At 37.3% G+C, this 19,050-nt stretch overlaps 1 protein-coding gene across 1 annotated transcript in view; it reads right to left on the bottom strand.

The window, feature by feature from the left end:
* The window catches only part of COL6A3 (collagen type VI alpha 3 chain), a 130,821-nt gene that overhangs the window by 29,541 nt on the left and 82,230 nt on the right, over positions 1-19,050 (bottom strand). The window contains exons 22-41 of the mRNA XM_082262044.1: positions 18,984-19,049; positions 18,263-18,316; positions 17,468-17,503; positions 16,865-16,927; positions 16,703-16,765; positions 16,237-16,299; positions 14,800-14,862; positions 13,525-13,575; positions 13,396-13,431; positions 13,032-13,094; positions 12,703-12,765; positions 12,562-12,594; positions 12,442-12,478; positions 12,255-12,266; positions 11,077-11,570; positions 8,818-8,914; positions 7,737-8,435; positions 6,974-7,076; positions 4,303-4,391; positions 1,829-2,119 (exon numbers count right to left, since the gene is read on the bottom strand). Of these exons, the coding sequence (XP_082118170.1) occupies positions 1,829-2,119; positions 4,303-4,391; positions 6,974-7,076; positions 7,737-8,435; positions 8,818-8,914; positions 11,077-11,570; positions 12,255-12,266; positions 12,442-12,478; positions 12,562-12,594; positions 12,703-12,765; positions 13,032-13,094; positions 13,396-13,431; positions 13,525-13,575; positions 14,800-14,862; positions 16,237-16,299; positions 16,703-16,765; positions 16,865-16,927; positions 17,468-17,503; positions 18,263-18,316; positions 18,984-19,049 (2,476 nt within the window). The remainder of the gene's footprint in view (positions 1-1,828; positions 2,120-4,302; positions 4,392-6,973; positions 7,077-7,736; positions 8,436-8,817; positions 8,915-11,076; positions 11,571-12,254; positions 12,267-12,441; positions 12,479-12,561; positions 12,595-12,702; positions 12,766-13,031; positions 13,095-13,395; positions 13,432-13,524; positions 13,576-14,799; positions 14,863-16,236; positions 16,300-16,702; positions 16,766-16,864; positions 16,928-17,467; positions 17,504-18,262; positions 18,317-18,983; position 19,050) is intronic.

Here is a 19,050-nt window from a genome sequence, read left to right as displayed (position 1 = left end):
TCACCTGTGTGATTTTTATTTTTTGCGCTATAAACAAAAAAGTGCGACAATTTTGAAAAACATTTTCTTCACATTCTGCTATATAACATTCCCAAAAAAAAACAGATTTTAAATGGAAAGTTTTTTAACATTTTATGCCAATTTGTTTTCTGCTACATATTTTTGGTAACAAAAAAAAGGCAATAAGCGTATTTTGATTGGTTTGCGCAAAAGTTATCGCGTCTACTAACTACGGGAAAGATTTATGTCATTTTTATTGTTTTTTTTTTTTTACTAGTTATGGCGGTGATCTGCATTTTTTTGCGGGACTTCAAAATTGCGGTGGATAGAAACTGACATTTTCGACACTTTTGGGGGTACCAGTGACATTACTACAGTAATCAGTGCTAAAAATATGCACTGTTACTGTAATAATTACACTGGCAGGGAAGGGGTTAACAGTATAGGTGATCAAGGGGTTAAATGTGACCCTAGGGGAGTGATTCTAACTGTATGGGGGTTGAGCTTCTGAAATGATCAGAGACATGTAATCCTATATAGCAGGATCACATGAGCTCTGTTATCATCCCAGGGAGAAGGACGGTCTACGGTTTACAACAGCCGACCGTCCTTCTTTCTCCGAGGGGAGCGATCACGGGTGTCAGGCGGCAATCGGAGCCACCTGACACAGGCACCAGCTTCCCCACTGACGATCGGGGGCGGGAGCACGCCGCTGACGGCGCGCTCGCCCCCTAGCTCCTCCCAGGCAAATGACGTACCCAGCCTGGGTGTTTGCCTGGGAGAGCCACTCCCAGCCGTCGTATATATATATAGTATGCGGTTGGCAAGTGGTTAAAGGATTTTTTTTTTGTTAAAATAAAAAAAGATGTTAGACATAGAAGCTCTGTGCAATGATATTGCAGAGAGCGGTCCTTTACCGTGGATGCTGTCCACAATGGCTATAAGGGGAACTAAGTGTATGAGGAAATAGATGTCACAATCTTCCCTACTCTACATCTAAATCTAAAAGTGGGGAAACATTGCATTTACATACACTTTAAAACTACCATAGGTTCAAATTTTTATTTCTTAAGTCATCCTGCTTAAAACCTCATTCCGTATTTCCAATCCAACCTCATTATGTTTCATTGATGATTTAACAATCTTTGTTATATTCCGATTTTCTGTCTGTTACACATTTTCAAAAATAAGGTGGGGGGGGGGGGGGGGGAGATTCTAGTGCTGATGTCATGACGCTGCTTGATTCCGGGTCGGCAGCAGCTTCATATGTACTTTTATTGTTTTTTTATGTGTACATGCATCCAGAATAAAAATACTATACTATGAGGATTAATTCTAGCTCCTGGTGAGCTTCATTTATCATAGCATAACCCCTGAAGAGAAGTGTCGCTGGACGGGTTACTGGGTACATCCTTTACTGGATGACAGATACACCATCTAAACGCATGCATGCTTCTGTAATGGCAGCCATCATTTCTGATAAGTGTTTACTTAACTGGGATGCGATGGCTGCCCTCTGAGCACTGAATTTGAAATTATATGTTCACTTCAAGATGTTTTGCTTCATTTCATTGCTGCACTGGACTTTTAAATGAGTCTCTACTGCTTCTCTGGGCTTTCTTATTAGGTTTTTCTGTTCCTGTTATGGAGGACTACAATTATTATTCTTACTAAGGACTTTTGTTCACTTTACTTTTGGCGCTACACATATTTTTTACATCACTTTTATAAGTTGGGTATACTGCTTGTTTGTGACAGTGGCCACCTTACCACAGGGCAGACACATTTTTAGATTTTTTCCACAAAGAAGATGAATACAGAAACTTACTAGTGGCGAATGTTGCTTGGTAAGTTACCAGGCCAAGGCTCTTGTGCTGCCCAGTAATGGTGACTTGGTACATCTGTCCACTTGCCAGTCCTCCAATGAGTCTTTCAGTGCCTGTGACATTCTGCTTAAGGACTAGACTTTGGTCTGCTAGCGATATGACGCTAAGTTCATAGATGCGTGCTTTCAGGGAATCAGAACTGGTCCAGCTCAGGCGTACACTGTTTTCTGTTACATCATACACTTGAAGCTCAGTCCTCTGCATTGTTGTGGTTTCTGGAGTTAAGGTGACATCTTGAAGAAAAAGTCGCAATATTAACCATCAGCAAAAGGATAATTTTCATACATGAAAGGTCAAACATTTAGTATTTAATTTATTATCCTGTTATAAGGCCCATTAGTGATGATACCTTAAAGTTATTGTAAAATCTTGTTTTTAAAAATAAAATAATAAACATGTTATACTTACCTCCGCTGTGCAGTTGGTTTTGCACAGAGCAGCCTGGATCCCCCTCTTCTTGGGTCCCTCTTTGGCTTTCCTAGCCCTTCCCTCCTGTTGAGTGCTCCCACAACAAACAGCTTGCTATGGGGGTACCCGAGCTGAGCTGCAGCTCCATGTATCCATTCAGACATGGAGCTGCCGTTCGTCCCCACTTCCTCTCTCTCCTGATTGGCTTACTGACTTTGAATGGCAGACACGAGAGCCAATGATGCCCTGGCTGTGTCTCAGCCAATTGGGAGAGAGAGTCCTGAAAGGCCTCGTGGACATCACTGGAAATAGATAGGGCTCAGGTAAGTATTCGGAGTAGCTGGGGAGGCTGCTTCACACAGGTTTTTTTATCCTAATTGATCGAATGCATTAAGATTTAAAAAAAACTTCTGACTTTACAACTAAATCATTGTTTAATTGTAGTTATATGTATAGAATGTGAAAATACTATAACCTCTGATTTTATTACTGTCTGATGTTCTCTCCTCACTTTTTTTTTTTCTCACAATTCACAAGTCACAAAAATAATAAATACGCAGACACAACTTACAATCGAATACACCATGATGCAAAGGGTGTCTTAAAGTGGATGTAAACCCATTAATGAAATCTGACCTGGGTACATATATCTGTAGTGTTTCCTTATCTCTCTCCAAAGCCCTAAGTCCTGTGTCTTTTCTCTGTTCCTCTGTTATCAGCATGATCATTTCTGATAAGTTTTCAGACACTAGAGATAAAAGCAGCTGGAAACTTGTGTTGGGTGGGTGCATAGAGATAGATTAGCAGTGAGCTGGTCTGTTCACAGCACAGCTCTGCATGTTTTTTACTTCCTCTGCCTATGTGAAGGGGTGAGTGTGTGCCTTTCTTTCAATCAGCTGTCACACAGTGTATGCCAAGACTCCATACCCAGTGCTGAAACAGGAAGAAAAACACGATGTTCCCTTTCTAAACAGTGCAGAAAGCTGAAGACATCAGATATACAAATAAAGCAAATGTGGTGAGATTTGTTTTATCTCTGTGTATCATCTGAGGCTGTTCACTTCACTGGGTATATGTGAGGGTTTTACATCCACTTTAAGTTAGGAAAGTGAGAGGTAATCCGAATGGGAACACAGACAGTAGTAGGAACTGCATAGGCTTTTAAAGCTTTCCACGCTCTGCTAAAAAGAAGGCATTTCTTATTGTAGTCTGTGGGTTTGATTTACTAAAGGCAAATAGACTTTTCACTTTCATTCCACAGAGCTTCTAATTAAAACATTTTTTATTTTAAAACACACATAAAAAAACTTTGCTTTAATATCACTTTAATCCACAGAACAGCCTATTTGGCTTTAATAAATCAACACCTCTCTGTATTCATGCCTTTGGTGACAATAAAAAAAAAAAAGAAAAGGAAGAGCAGACAACAATAAAAACCTTAAAAAGGTTAATAATGCTATTGTTCCTCTATCCAAGGCTAATATAAAATGACAGGACTTGGGCTATTTTGTTCTATCTATCTATCTATCTATCTATCTATCTATCTATCTATCTATCTATCTATCTATCTATCTATCTATCTATCTATCTATCTATCTATCTATCTATCTATCTATCTATCTATCTATCTATCTATCTATCTATCTATCTATCTATCTATCTATCTATCTATCTATCTATCTATCTATCTATCTATCTATCTATCTATCTATCTATCTATCTATCTATCTATCTATCTATCTATCTATCTATCTATCTATCTATCTATCTATCTATCTATCTATCTATCTATCTATCTATCTATATATCTATCTATCTATCTATCTATCTATCTATCTATCTATCTATCTCTATCAATATAGATATACACAAGGTTGTGAGGAAACAAATCCTTGAAATGTTTTGGCAAGAATGAAAAAAAACATTGGAATGCACAAACTGATCTGATCCTTTAAACATTTATTACAACACATAAAAATGATGGAAAACATATGATTAAAGTAATTACCTGTAAGGGTGTTAATGCTTGTGCGTACTGTTACAACCTCAGGTTTTTCACTGGATAAAATTTCATCAGGGACTACATCACCTTCAGTCCTGCAATGTAGAATGTTGGAAAAGTGACTTCAGTATATGATATCTCCCAAGACAATATCAATTACAAGTATGGAAGCCCAACATTTATTTAACATATAAGTGTGGTTATCATCAGGCATATACAACTTTTTATACTGAAAACATTTTTTTCTGAATCTATTACATAGCTCCTTGTCGGGAGATGCAGCCAGTAATAGCACAGCCAGTAAAGGCACCTTGCAATTAGCATTTGCTTCCCCTGCAAGTAGAACTGATTTACTGGCTGTCTCAGATACAGGAGGTGTAAAGAGATTGTAAAGGCTCCAATGGGCCTGTACATGTCATTCAAGGTAGCAGTGATACATGTAAGGCAGGCCATAGATGGCCAGAGACCCACTGGTTGAACTAAAAACACTGACCCGATTCCCCCATTCACACATTCAAGGTGGATAGGGAATCCTCCTGCTGTGTCTTTGTACTCTTACAGCTTTAGCCTATTTGTATGGAAATTGTACAACCACAGTGCGCATACATGGATCAAAATTTGACCAGTCCCTGCTGAATCGGTCGAATTTCAATCCATGTATGGTGAGCTTTACCCAGATTGTCTTGTAGTATTCTCCATGCGCAAGGATTTATTTTTACACAATAAATTCCCTCTATTAAATAATGTTTTGGTAGAAAATGATCCTGCTGCTCATTAAACTAATCAGTTATTTTTTTTCATCCTATTAACTGTGCTGGAAAAATTATAGCTGGAAACTGGTTACAATTTTAACAAGAGCACTTTCTGTGCCCTTTTCCCAAAATGTGACTATGGTAAATATTAACAAGAATGCCTGGGTTGCCCTCTTAAATGAGCCTATAGAGAACATACCTAGGCATACTCAAACTTTAATTTATTTTATTTTCTTGCCAGCAAAGATTGTGATTGCCATGGCCTGGAAAAGCCGAGTGCCTGACTTATCTCTATTAAAATGCAAACTTACGTGGATCATGCTCAGTCAAAAAAATTGTTAGCGATTTTGGTGGAGACCCCAAACCTTGAATGTATACTTAGAGATGATACCTTATCAAAACCATTGTCTATCTTGTTCAGGGCTATCCAGCCTCCTGTACATGTTGGCATGGAATGTCTGCGCTCTGCATGGCTCCTGACATTGATAATGATGATTGGGAGGATGTGTGGGATTATCCATTTTCCCAACTGGTGGCAACAATTCAAAATAGTGCATAGAATATATCTGACACAGTATAAATTGCATAGAATATACCATGGGAGTCTCCTCTCAGTGTTGGAGATGTGTGGGTGACCATGCCGATTTTCACCACATTTTCTGAACCTCCCCAAATATTAAAACATTTTGTTCTGAGGTTGCTGGTTTCGTCACGCAGCTCACCACTGTTGAGATCACCTAAGTGTTGATGTATGTTTGCTCGGGCTGGTGGGTACATTAATCCCCCGTCGGGCTCTTAGAACCCTTGTCAGTCTGCTGCTTTTTTATGCCCGTAAGGCCATTACCTTGAATTGGAAGTCTAAGGAGGCCCCTAGCTTACAATTTTGGAAAACCCGGTAAATAAGGCAATACCCCTTTATAAAACAACCTATGAATCTCGTGGGTGTTCTCGAAAGTTGAACAAGGTGTGGGACTTATGGCTAGATTCTCAATCCACGACCCTATAGTATCTGATATTATAGTTATTGGGTGATTGAATCCTCTAAGGTTTCAGGACAAAGGTGATCTGAGAAATCTTAGTTGTTATCTGGGGAAATAAATGTCATATATTAATTTTTTGTTTTTTTAATGTGCTGCAACATGGGTATTGGGGATAATGCAGAGGTCCTTCCATTTTTCTTTATTTCAAAATATATTTCTTAACTGTGTACTCCTTCTAACTGAGCTAAGTGGAGATAATTAGAGATGTTTGTTTTGTTATTTTCTCAAGTCGGGGAATTCCCAGAGGCTCTGTTTTGTACCACTTAATTCTTTAAAACCAATAAAAAGAATAAAAAAAATTACATTTTTTGGTGTACTTCAAGATCAACAGGCATGGTTTGACAAGAATTGGAATCCCTGACTCTTCTACCTACAATTGCCAGATGGATAGAGGTGGACATATTGACCTCTTCTCCTTTTTCTAAGCTCCCCCTAACCCCCCCCCCCCCCCTAAATGATGGCATATCTATCCTACAGCATGCTAGAGCTCTTTGAGTATGGAATTTATCTTCAACGTATATTTTGTAGCGATGCATCATTGAGCACATATTGGGGTGATCTTTATCCGCCCCCCCTTTTCATGTTTCCTTTTTGTATCAATGTTTCGAAATGCATTATTGTTATATTCCTTTCTTTTTGGAAAAAAAAAAATGATTGAAATAGAAAGTTGGCAGTCCAAACTCGGAAACTGACTGGTTCTTGTAGACAGATAGTTTTTATAAGCTTTTGGCTTGCCTGAGATTTTTTTTAATTATTTTAGATAGTTTTAGGCTTTGTCTATTTCTGCACTAGAAAAAAAGATTCCTCTGAATTTTGCCATTAACTATTAATAATGATTAATAATTCGCATCACACTTAGACAATTAAAAGTTCAGTCTCACTCACGCTTCGTTGGTGCTTTCATTCTCTAAAGTGCTTGGAGGCTGATCATTCTGGAACCAATCACAGTGCTTTTGGATTTCAGGAGACAGATGGAATGCATTTTCACCTGTGATACACATAAGGTGGAGATAAAAAAAAACAAATACAATTATTAATCTTAACTCACCAAATGATTTTTCTTTGGTAAGTATGCAATAACGCGTCATTAAAATCTACTAGCTGTTGAATACAATTAACAAAAGGTGTTGAGCTTCATGTGCAGATTACGCTAGCTTCAAAGAATAAGAATATCTTGAAAGCATTTAAGCTTTTTCAAATGTATCCAAGCAAACCATTTTTTTTAAACACACACTTACACACTTTAATTTTAACCTTTCTGTTACAACTCTACTACTGGGATCATTAAAGGGCCTGCCGATGAAAATTTAAATCTGTATCATAACAAATTAATTTGTGTACAAAAAATTCTATGTATAGAGAACTATATGAAAATAGGCATCTCTAGTATCTCTTTTGATATGGGTACTGCCAGTAAAAGAGTGGCATGTGCATTGAAAGCCTATCGGGAAATGTATTCTTGCATATTGTTTTGGAAAAAAAATCTCCTGCTGCTTTTATCTGAGAATTTCACAGACTGACAGTTGTGTTGCATGATTCTTATCGACACTTACATTTATTAATGAAAGTGTATTTAGAGCCAAAAACCTTTTCTTGTGGTCATGATTAATGTATTATGTTCACAGATTCTCATTTTGTTAGCACTTACTGCTAATAAATCCTGGCAGTTGCATTCCAAATCTCAGCAGGGTCTCTTCATTTAGTTCAGATGCCTTTCCAACTTTCTTGGAGAAAACATCATGTGGTTCACTAGCCAGTGAGTTCAAATGTCCAGTATGAACCTTCTTCCCTACACTTAAGATCACGAAGAAGTAGCCCTTGCATTTGGCCTCGTTTACAGTTTGGCGCAACTGTTTGAGCTCATGAGACTTCACATCTCCAGTCAAAATAAGGAAGATGACCTTCATGGCCCTTGGGTTGGGAGCACTCTCAAACACATGTTCCACCACATACTTGATAGCGCTATTCAGTGACCTTGTTCCATATAGCTGAGTCATTTTAGTTAGAACAAATGTCTGAAGTTTCTCTTTGTCAGTGTACTCAGTCAGTCCTACATCGATTTTCACAGGTGGTAAGCTGGAATTGATCTGATGTTCATATGGAGCATGTTGGAGTACTGATATGCGTGCATGGTGGGAAGAGGATTTAGGATCTGGACTAAGCTCCAACTGTCCAATCACGTGGGAGACAAATCTCTTTATCTCTGCAAACTGGGCTGAATTTGTGGAGTCTGAACTGTCCAGGAGGAAGGCTAAATCGATGTCTACATCAGTAGCTGCTGAACGTCTTAAACGGAGATCAACCCTGGAACCAACAGCTCCACATTCAGCAGCTGGATCACACACATCTGTTGATAAAGAATGGAGTTTGAAATTAAAGATTGCATTTAGAGCTCATGCTGCCCCTGGCACACAAGAATGATCCCTCTCTTTCATACAAACTTCACCCCTTTTATCTACACCCTGGGTGATTATAAAAATATAATTAAACCCAGTCACTAAAATTTAATATAAGCTTTTACATTATAATAGGTAATATTTAAAGTTTTTAAATCTACAGAAGAAAGAAATGAGACACCAAGGTGTGGCAAACAAAGTACAAAATAAAAGGAGGAAAATGATGCATCAAATTCCCAAAGAGACAGAACATAATTCTCTCTTCAAAAGGGTATAACTTCTATCCTCATTTTATTTTGAATAGTCTTATACATTAGAGAAAATATCACTTACCTAGACATGCATGGCAGGAAAGGACTTTGCGGATGGTTTCATTAAACTGAGCGCCACTTCCAAGCACTATAGCCTGGCCTGCTTCTGTGTTATTGACCTAGGAATTATGGAGATGCAAACAAATTATTCATTATTAATGTAGATGAAAAAGATAAATAGTTTGCTTTTGAGAGTGAAAGGCAGTCTCTTATTTTAAATGCTTTTGAGCCCCTCCTTTTAGAAGTAATTATCTACAGATATAATAGAAAACCTACATTAAGGCCTTTTTATATGGCCTCCACCTTTTATAAGCTGTGTGTACAGCAAATTTATATACAAAGAATACACTTTCGGCAAGATTCAAGAAGCTTTCTTGAAACTATTAACATACTCTTAGTTCCAGTTTGAGTATCTGATTCTAATAGGAGTGCTAACTATCACTTCAAACAAGCTGCAGGTTTCAGCAAGCTTTCAACACACTTTGCAGTGCTAAAGTATACAGAAGCCTTCTCGCAGCTTGTTTAAAGCCCAACTCAAATAAAGAAGTGATCTCTTACTGTGACGCACTGCAAAGCTTAAATGAATGTTTTGTCTAGTGGAGAGGAGAAACAATTTTACTTACCTGATCCTCTGCTCTTCTAGCAGGAGGCACTCCCCCAGGATCAGGCAATGGTCTGTCCCTCTGCATCCTCACATCCAGAGCAGGACTATGGATCAGGGGGAGGACTGGGCCAGGGGACAGGGGAGCAATTGCCCCCTGGGCTGCTCTGATGCCCCGTAAAAAAAGGCTGCTCCGCTTCTGCCACAGACATGCCTAAAGGGTTCCTGGTGAGGAGAAGTAAAACGTCCCCACTGCTGACATACTGAGTGCAGGATGAAGACAAGGACAGAGCGCAGGCCTCCCCCACAGCATGGATGGTGTAAACTTTGTTTGAGCAGAGGCTGGTTCCATGCCCCACTGGAGACTCTCCTCCCCCAGGCAGCCCTGACCGAGCTGTCCCAGCTCCCACCAACTGCCCCCTGCAGGCCAGGTCGGGAACCCGGATTCAGCCGGTGAGTAGAGAGTACCTGGAGCGGAGTTTTAGCCTGAAATGGGGGTCAGGAGAAGGCCAGGAAGAGCGAGAGTGGGAGGGGGGCAGAGTCGCTGCACCATGGGTCCCGGGTTTATACTTGCCCCTGAGCCGAAAGTTGCCAGCCAGCCTCTGCTATGCATCCTGTTCTGGTCTTGATGACATCAGAAGTTTAAACCTCCAGAACATAGGGGTGCAGAGGGTGTAAGGATTAGCCTATCTATTGGGTAGGAGTGGAGGATTGGATAAGTATACGTCATTTTATTGCTCACATAGACAGAAATTATTAATTAACCCTTGCAGTGTGGGTCAGTTTGCGAAGTTGGGCTTTAAAGTGACACCCAGTGCTCCCGTTAAGATCTGTGTTTAACATCCCTAAACTAGAAATAAGGGTGTGTTAAAAAAAATTGTGAATGCTTGCACAACTTATAAATCATATTGATCTCTTTAGATAATTAAATTAAAGTATTTTGTTTGTTTCAGGTCAGTTTTGCATTCCAATACAAGTCTAAAGAAATTCAAAACCCACTTGAAGTAGGTAAAAAGCAGATCAGAAGGAGGTCAACTGCAGGTTACATATACCTGTCCATGAATTACTAATGATCTCGGAAGCATCTCAAGTTGATGTCAGACTAATGCCAACAACCCAAACTAAAAGTGGTTTGACATAGGTGCTTTATCTGACTGATAGATATGGTAAATTAACATTATGGTCCTTGCCCAAGCACTCAGTACTGTTAGTTTGGAACTGATATATTAAAAGTGTTCTATAAGAAAATTTGCAGTAGAGTTCAACTGTAGTTTGTGCAGTTTGTGTTTTAAAATTAAGCAAGAGTAATGATTTGCTACTGTAGGGAGCTATAATAAATATCTAAAGCACATATTGTGCATATAAGCACTTTAATGCACAAGGCTTTGCGTTATTATTGGAATGAATACAAGTACACTGAGATTCCTGATACAACACCCTATTCAGTCGGTTATTTTGTGAATATTAGTTAGTGACTTAAAAAAAATTTAATATAATAATAATTTGGATCAATATTTATGACTATGATGACTATGCCAAATAATACATTCACATATTTAGATCCTGACCTTATCTGAAAACAGTGAGCTTGAATAAGCCAGGGGTACTTAAATTTCTGATTTTGCTTGAGATGCTTCTAATTTTAATTGCTGTCTATTGATATGAGGGTCTCACACTTACCTTTAAAGCATTGGACAATGGCCTGTCTTCTCTTGTTGTAAGGAACACAGAAGACACACCAGCATCATACAGCTTAAGTACAGCCTCATTTAGCTGTGGTGAAGCTCTGGTTGGAGCATTACTGAAAAAAACAGCCACCTTTCTTGTCAGGAAACCTCCACGTGACCTCTTAAATGTGTTCCGTGCCACAAAAGACATGACACCATCCAGGCTTCTCTGCTTGTTAGATGTAACTAGTTGCAAGTTTCGTATCTCACTGAGCAGTGCTTGTTTCCTGAGGCCTTCAGAAAAGCGAACTTCTGTGGTAACATCACTATTATAGGTAAGCAAAGCAACACGGGCTCCTCTAGGACAGTTGCTCTCAGAAATTGCCAGCTGGTTAACCACTCTCAGAACTGCTTCTTTCATATTGTTAAATTGGTTGCGGTTCACATCGGAAGATGTGTCCATTGCAAACACCAGGTCAGTGGGAAACAGAGGGCATTCTTTTTGACCTGTTCAAAAAAAACGACTTATAATTTTCTCTATAAAGCATCCAGGAAGGTTTAATTAACTTCTATATTGCAAGCAAAGCACTACAACAAATGGAAATAAACCTTTAAACAAGCCCTTACTGACATTTCTAGCCGCAGATACTGTGAGGCAATTCATCCTCAAAATCCACAGCAGAAGCAGCTCATTCTACCCTTCCCCTCCAGAGCTCCTGCTTTAAGATCGGAAGGTTGAAAGGCTGCTGAGTCATCGCTGGGAGGGGGGGGGGGACAGATGAGCTGAGGGGCTGAGAGAATGACCTAACTCACTTCAGTGCTTTTGCTTTGAAATGAAAGGATGAATTGCTTAACAGTGCCCACAACTACACAGGCCAGTACATGTTTAAGGGGCATTTACTGTTTCTTAAGACTATGTAATTAAATGTCCATAGCCTGGCCAAAGGTTCACTTTAAGCATATGGGTACATTTTGGCCTCAAATCAGTTAGACCAGAAGTTTTATTTTGTAGGTGCATGTGTAATTACTTTAAATTTGTAGCAGATATTTGATAAATTAAGATGCCCTGTCAGTCCCCTATCAGTGTGTACAGGCGGTGGTAAAATTAGAGGTGCTGGACTTGCCACACACACATCACTATAATATCTAATGGAAATTTGTTTTCAAAAGTATGGAAAAGTTCATACTCACCATAGCAACAAGCTGTACATCGGAGTAATATTGCCCACAAACAAAAGAAAAAGGAAAATATTTAGTGTTCAAACACAAACATTTAAACTTTTACAATTTTACCTTAGTGAAATATTTTAGATTGCATGACTTTATAATATACCATTTTTAATACAATACTGTCATAGGTATGATGGATAGTACTTACGACATGTATTTTTGATAGTCTTCACAAGTCCACATTGCTATAAAAAAAAAAAATAAAAGAAATAAAGTTAAATATTTTTTTTATGTATCTTATACTATATCTGAATATGCCAGTACTTACATCTCTTGAGCCTCCTCTTTCTCCCTTCAGGCCCTGAAAAATGAACATTTTACTTTAATAAATACAGTGATTTTATCTCTCTATTAAATGTAAATGCAGATATATAAAATTAATTTGGGCATCAACGATTTTTTAACTTACAGCTTGTCCTGGATGTCCTGGATCCCCTTTAGTGCCAAGTGTACCAGGATCACCTGCATTGCCCTAAATAAAACACATGATAAAAAATATGTTAACATTTAGTGATAGCCATATATTTTATGTGTTGGAATGCTGTAGTCCTGGAGAAATTGCAGTAAGGATATCATACGGCACAATCAGCTAAAGTTTCCTAGCCATAGTTATAGGTGAAAATCTAGCAAAAGCAAATCAAATCATTAAAGTTTTAAAATTTTCCCAAAAAAGATAGCCATAAGAAATCCTATTTTTTTTTTGTCTTTTACCAAATCTTGGCCTAAAAAAACACCTACCCTACGGCCTCTGCTTCCTTTAGGACCAGGCTCTCCATTAGGTCCCCTATCACCAGAGTCTCCCTGAAGAAAGAGAATAATAAAGTCTTTATTGGTTAACATTGGTATTGGTGTATATTGGAGTTATGAACAGTAGTCAGATAGAATTATAACCCTATTCAAATTTAGATAAATTAAATTTGACTATAACCAGAAAAGCTACAAGTTTTATGTATTTAGTTTTGTATGCCATTTTCTAGAACAAATAAAATGTCTGACTATCAAAAGAATAAATAATAATTCTACATGTAGCCAATATATTAACTGTTTAAAAACAGACAGTATATGATGGAAAACAAGTGCAAAAACTTTGACTTCACATTACCTTTGGTCCTGGATATCCAGGGAATCCAGATTCTCCCTAAAAAAATACAAAAAAAGCAAGGCTTATATTTCCATTCTCTGGAGAGTAGACTAAAAAAGTTTATTCCAGGAAAACATGCCTAATGCTTACTTTTCTGCCTTTAAGACCAGGTTTTCCAACTCCATCACGACCATCATCTCCCTGTAAGAAAAAAAAAAAGTTTTCACTAGTTAATCCTACTCCCTACTAGCAAACTGTTTATTCCTTAACACTGTATATGCCTTTTTATTTTCATGCAAAAAAAAATACTTTTCTTACACCTAAGGTTATATTTGTAAAGCAGCAGTATGTCAGTGTGCTTTACAAAGGTACTTTCCGCTCCACTTACGTTCAGACCCTATTTTTTATCAGTGAATTTAAAAAATGAAAAAATATGAGGAAGAGAACCAAATCGTTTGACTTGTGGGACCAGCTTCTCCTGCAATCATAGATTTCTGTCTTCAACGTTAAGCAGAGAGAAATCTAGGAAACACAGCATACATTTGCACAATGTGATCCTTTTCTATATTTCACTTTCACTTAAATCATGCAATCAGGTTTTAAATCCATACGCACTTCCATACAACACTTGCTCAGTTGGACTACCAACAGGCGTTCCAATGCACAGTACACAGGAACATTCTGTTGTAGTTACCACAGTAAACTCTTCTGCTGAAATATGCTCACATCCATGAGAAGTTCATACAAAAAAGTCTACTGGAACAGCACAGCAAATGGAGAGAAAACATAAAGTAACAGGAATACTGCATTGTTGTTTTACTTACAAAAGTTTAGTTCCACGTTAAATACTGTATGTATTTTTCTAGGAAGTCATGATCACTGAGTAAACTATTTCCTTTTCTTCTCAATAGTAATATTATACACCAATATATAAAGGAACCATTTTTTTCTTCGTGAAAAACTGTGGTTCAGGAACCATATATATAAAAGAAAAACACTCATGTTTTTTTCAGGTAATCTCATATTCATCATCAATGTGTATATCTAAACTACAAGGTGACTCTTCATTCTATGCCTTATACTAGTGTAAATCCATTTAGGATTAACATGTACCTCTATTTTCTAGCTGATGTTGTGTACAGTCATATGAACAATAATTATCAAAATTAGATACCCCTAATGTAGTTAGGAAACAGCTAAACATAATTTGCAAGTAGATTTACTGGCTAAGAGAACTTTTAGTTTCTCCTTTTCATTTGGTCATGTTGAGCTAATCAGCTGTTCCTTGTACATGTCTTCAGTTTACCTTTCAGTTTACCCTGAGGGCTCCCTAGGCATTCTTATGGTCACATGGATAGGAACAGCACATCCAGCATATTCATCACTGCGATTTAAGGAGCTTTATGGTGATTAAAAACTACTTACTGTGTCACCACGTGGTCCAACAGGTCCATCAGATCCTTTAGGTCCAATATCTCCAGGCTCACCCTAAAGAAGGTAAAACGTTAAAAAATAGGGAACTGCAATTACAAAAGTAACATGGTCAATCTACCTACCTAACAGTTATTTTAATGTGTAATGGTTAGTAGGTTGGCCTATTGTGCATTTACAATAAATCAAAGTAATCTCAGTTTATAGTTACTTCCATTGTAAAAACAATGTTATGATAAACTTACAATAACATTTTAATCTATAAGTGAAGTCTGAATAACATTTGATGGAAAATTATCAAAGGGTTTCAGGAAACTATCAGATCTATAAATATTTTAGATAAAAGCTGATGTTCAGGGAAACCACTAAATACATTGTTTTCAAAAATGTATATGGGAGCTATTATACCTGGCAAAATATTTGTATTCTAATGGCATTTTGCCATAATTTAATACTTTTTGGAATTGGGAATTATATTCAATAAAGAGATTTGTTTTTTTTTTGTTTTTTTTAATGGTCACACCTTTTGGATCAGTATGATTGCCTACTTTTTCTAGGAACTTTATTCCGCATATGGATTCACATGAGAGGGTACATTGACCCATGCCCCTTAATTTTGGTGATATAGTGGACATTAAAAAAATTCCCCAGTATATTTTGCTGTAAATATGATTAATTATTTATTTGATTGAGAATAGCTCAGTCCTGATAGACTGCAGGGCTAGGTTGGTGGCCTGACCTCTCTTTAGTTCAGTTAAGTAATACAAATACACTTTGTTCATCTTCCTGCCCTCCATATCCCCAGCGTGTTATTAGAGAGTGAAGGAAAAACAGCAGACTGATGAGTTCATTCTTCTCTCTACATCTATTTTCTGTGCTAAGGTAAGGATCAGAAAGAGGAAGTACAGAGTACAATGGGAGAAGCAGGTGCCCATACTACAGAGATTGGTGGATGCTTAAGATTCTGCTGGAGGCTGTAGCTTTTCAAAAAAGCAAAGTTGGAGTCACCACCCATCAGAGAGATAAGTGTAGAGAGTCTTTTATTGCAGGGCATCAGTTTGAATCAAGTTACTTTGTTTTCTAATGAATACATAACTTAATTTATTGGTGTTTTTATGTTTACCTAGAGTTCATCTTTAGGTTTTACCCGTTTGAAAAGTTTTACTTTAGCTTTGATTAACTTTGACTTTGGTTAGAGAAAATTCATATGCGTCTATGTGTCATATCTAATGCAAAGAAACTCAACAGAAAGCCATCTCTGCTAACTCAACAGCAATGATTTATTTGTGTTAGTACAGGAAAGAATGTCTCACAGTTTAAAACTACACAATAGCAGATAATCAACCATCAACATCTCTCTTTGGGATGAGGACAGAGACTGAGATACTATGTTTGTGGCTAATATAAGAAACATTAAAGCTGGAGACAAACCTTGCGCCCAAGTGGTCCGGGTCTGCCACGATCCCCAACAGGTCCAGGAGTGCCTCCTGCCCCCTAGTAGAATCAGAACATGAATATATATAAACATAAGACCACTATTATACACAATAATTTCCTTTTCATATCTATCCTGTATATCAAAATTTAAAAACACTGTCATAACTGTATTTTTCTTTTATCATTGTTCTGTAAGCATCACTCTAGTAGTGCCATAATTTATAACTAAAGAACTGAGATGATTATCTTCTTATCTTTATATGCTATAGATCTGGCTGATGGTGTCCTCTTTTCATTTGTGTTTACATTAACATTTTGAGGCTAAGGTTCACCCTCATCAATGGCATGAAACCTCTTGGGGCATACTAACATTTACACACTGCTATAACAAGCCAGGCATGAACACATTATGGTTACAACTACACTAGTTTATTTCAGAATTTATGTCTAAGTAACTCACCCTTGGTCCTGGGCTACCTTGTTCCCCCCTTGTGCCTGGTGAGCCTTGTAGTCCTGGAGGACCCTGTAAATGAGACAACCCAGCATGATGTAGAGAGGTAAATAATTTAAAATGCACATGGTTTGCCAGGTTTTTTCTTAGAAAATTCTTAGAATTTCTTACCTGAGGACCCCTCAGCCCTTGATCTCCAACTCCACCGGAAGCACCATTAGGTCCTCTATTACCCTGGAGAATAGGATAAATAATTACATTAACACACATTTTTACAGTTTGAGACATGTTTACATTGTTTATACACAATTTTGATTATTCATAGGAACAATTAAATTCCTTACATTTCTACATATTATAGCTTTCAAAATTACATTTTAAAAGGGTCACATATTGACAACAGGACTGCATGCAACAGTAATATGTTGATCATATGATATGTTGACAGTGTTATAATTAAAATCTAAATAACACTTAAATGGTGTAACATGCATATACACTTGGAGTTGTTCATTATCTTTTTTAACTCAAGCTTGAAAGGTAGATTAAAATTAGGAGCAGGCACTAAACAGTAAAACAAAGTGAATACAATTATATTGTAACTACAGAAAATATGATATTTATGATAAAAATAGTAATATGACATTAAAAAAAAAACTTAGTACTCTGCTACTACTAATAAAAATTATTAGTATTTACCTAGTCTCAAACAATAGGAAATGTTTTGAGCAATATCTGTTATGTGGGTGATTATCTGTATTTTAGTACATGTACCTTAACTCCAGGAGGTCCTCTACGGCCTCGAGCTCCCTACAAGGCAACAAAAGTGAGAATCATAACATGGTAATTATAGGCAAAGGCAAGATAAAGGGTTACTATGCTTAAAGAGCTCTATATAACTAAATTGAGTATATTCCCGATACCTCTATGTTTTTTAACTAACCATTTCTAGACATTTAAACATAACATCTTAAATTATTGTTACTATCATAAAGGTCCCAGTTTACCTGTAAGAAAAGAAAGGTGCTTCCCACAGCAGCCTCTCCGAGTTTGGTTTAGATATTGTCATCTGTGTCTAACCTCATTTATTTCTATTTTCAGTTTTCACCTGGTAGTCCAATGCTATCTATAGCTTGTATAATACAACTTCTACCATTGGAACTGCATGACTTGGTATTAAGAGAGAAAGGAACAGGAGCTGTCACAATGTTACCCTCTCTCAGGAAAAAGAATAGGCTTTGTATTATTCCCCTACTCCTATAGCCACTATTATACTGCTACAATGTTGATCCCTTCTGCATGTACTGAATAAGTATATTTAGTCTAATATAAAAGCTGGATGTTGCCTTAAAATGAGGAGCTGAATATGATAAAAGAATCTGGATTGTGCAACCAGGCCCAGTTGCTATTTCATGGCCATAGTGTTTTGCAATGATATTTAATATCTATTAATAATACCACAATGCTTGACCCACAGTGATTGTGGATATCTCTAAACATTCTTCATATATTACAGGTCAACCCTATCTTTTTGTGCTTATAAGATAAAGTAATCTAAGCAGTACTCACAGTTTTCCCTGCAGAACCTCCTGTTCCTGGTAGACCATCTCTTCCAGGCTCACCCTGTAGACAGCGAAAAAAAAACTTCTTGCTATAAAACATCTCTAAAATACTTTTTTCTTTTAACGACATGAGAAAGTGTGTGTGGTATGAATCTGCCAACAATGAAAGACATGTGCAAAATATTTATTCTAAGAAAAAAGCACAGCTAGATGTCTAAATTAATACAATACACTTCTTAAAATTAGTTTGCTTCTAATTTATGGAATAAAGAATGGCACTTGGAATAATTAGTTTATAGAAGAATGTAAACCTCAGAAGCCTCTAGTCCAAGTTTATAGCTGCTTTGGCGTCCATTTTATTTAATGGCTTTATTTGACCTACATAGCCACTTATAATTGATCATTTAATTATTAGAAAAAAGTGGGTCCATACAATGTAAAGATAATAGTTATACATGTAGCATTACACTAGAGTTCTGCTGCTATGTACACATTGATTGCTTCAATGCTGTGTATTTGAAATGAATGAGTCCAAAGATTTAACCATTCAAGTGAATAACTGGATCTGCTAACATTGCCTTAACTATAAAAAAGTGACCAGATGTTAATTAGACAGCGTTTCACAAACACCTTTGACATGCCTCACATTTAAACTGCATTCATCAAGGGAGTATATATATATATATCATATTTGGTTTATTCCCAGCCAATAACTAAAGATACTTTACCACACTTCCTGCTTCTCCTTTTGCTCCCTTTGGTCCTCTCTGAAGTGAGTCAGTTCCTGGTTCACCC

Source organism: Pelophylax lessonae (assembly GCF_965119305.1).
Source record: "Pelophylax lessonae genome assembly, chromosome: 6".
Classification (NCBI taxonomy): domain Eukaryota; kingdom Metazoa; phylum Chordata; class Amphibia; order Anura; family Ranidae; genus Pelophylax; species Pelophylax lessonae.
Note: the sequence above shows the minus strand (reverse complement) of the source record. Positions and strands in the feature narration are given on the sequence as shown.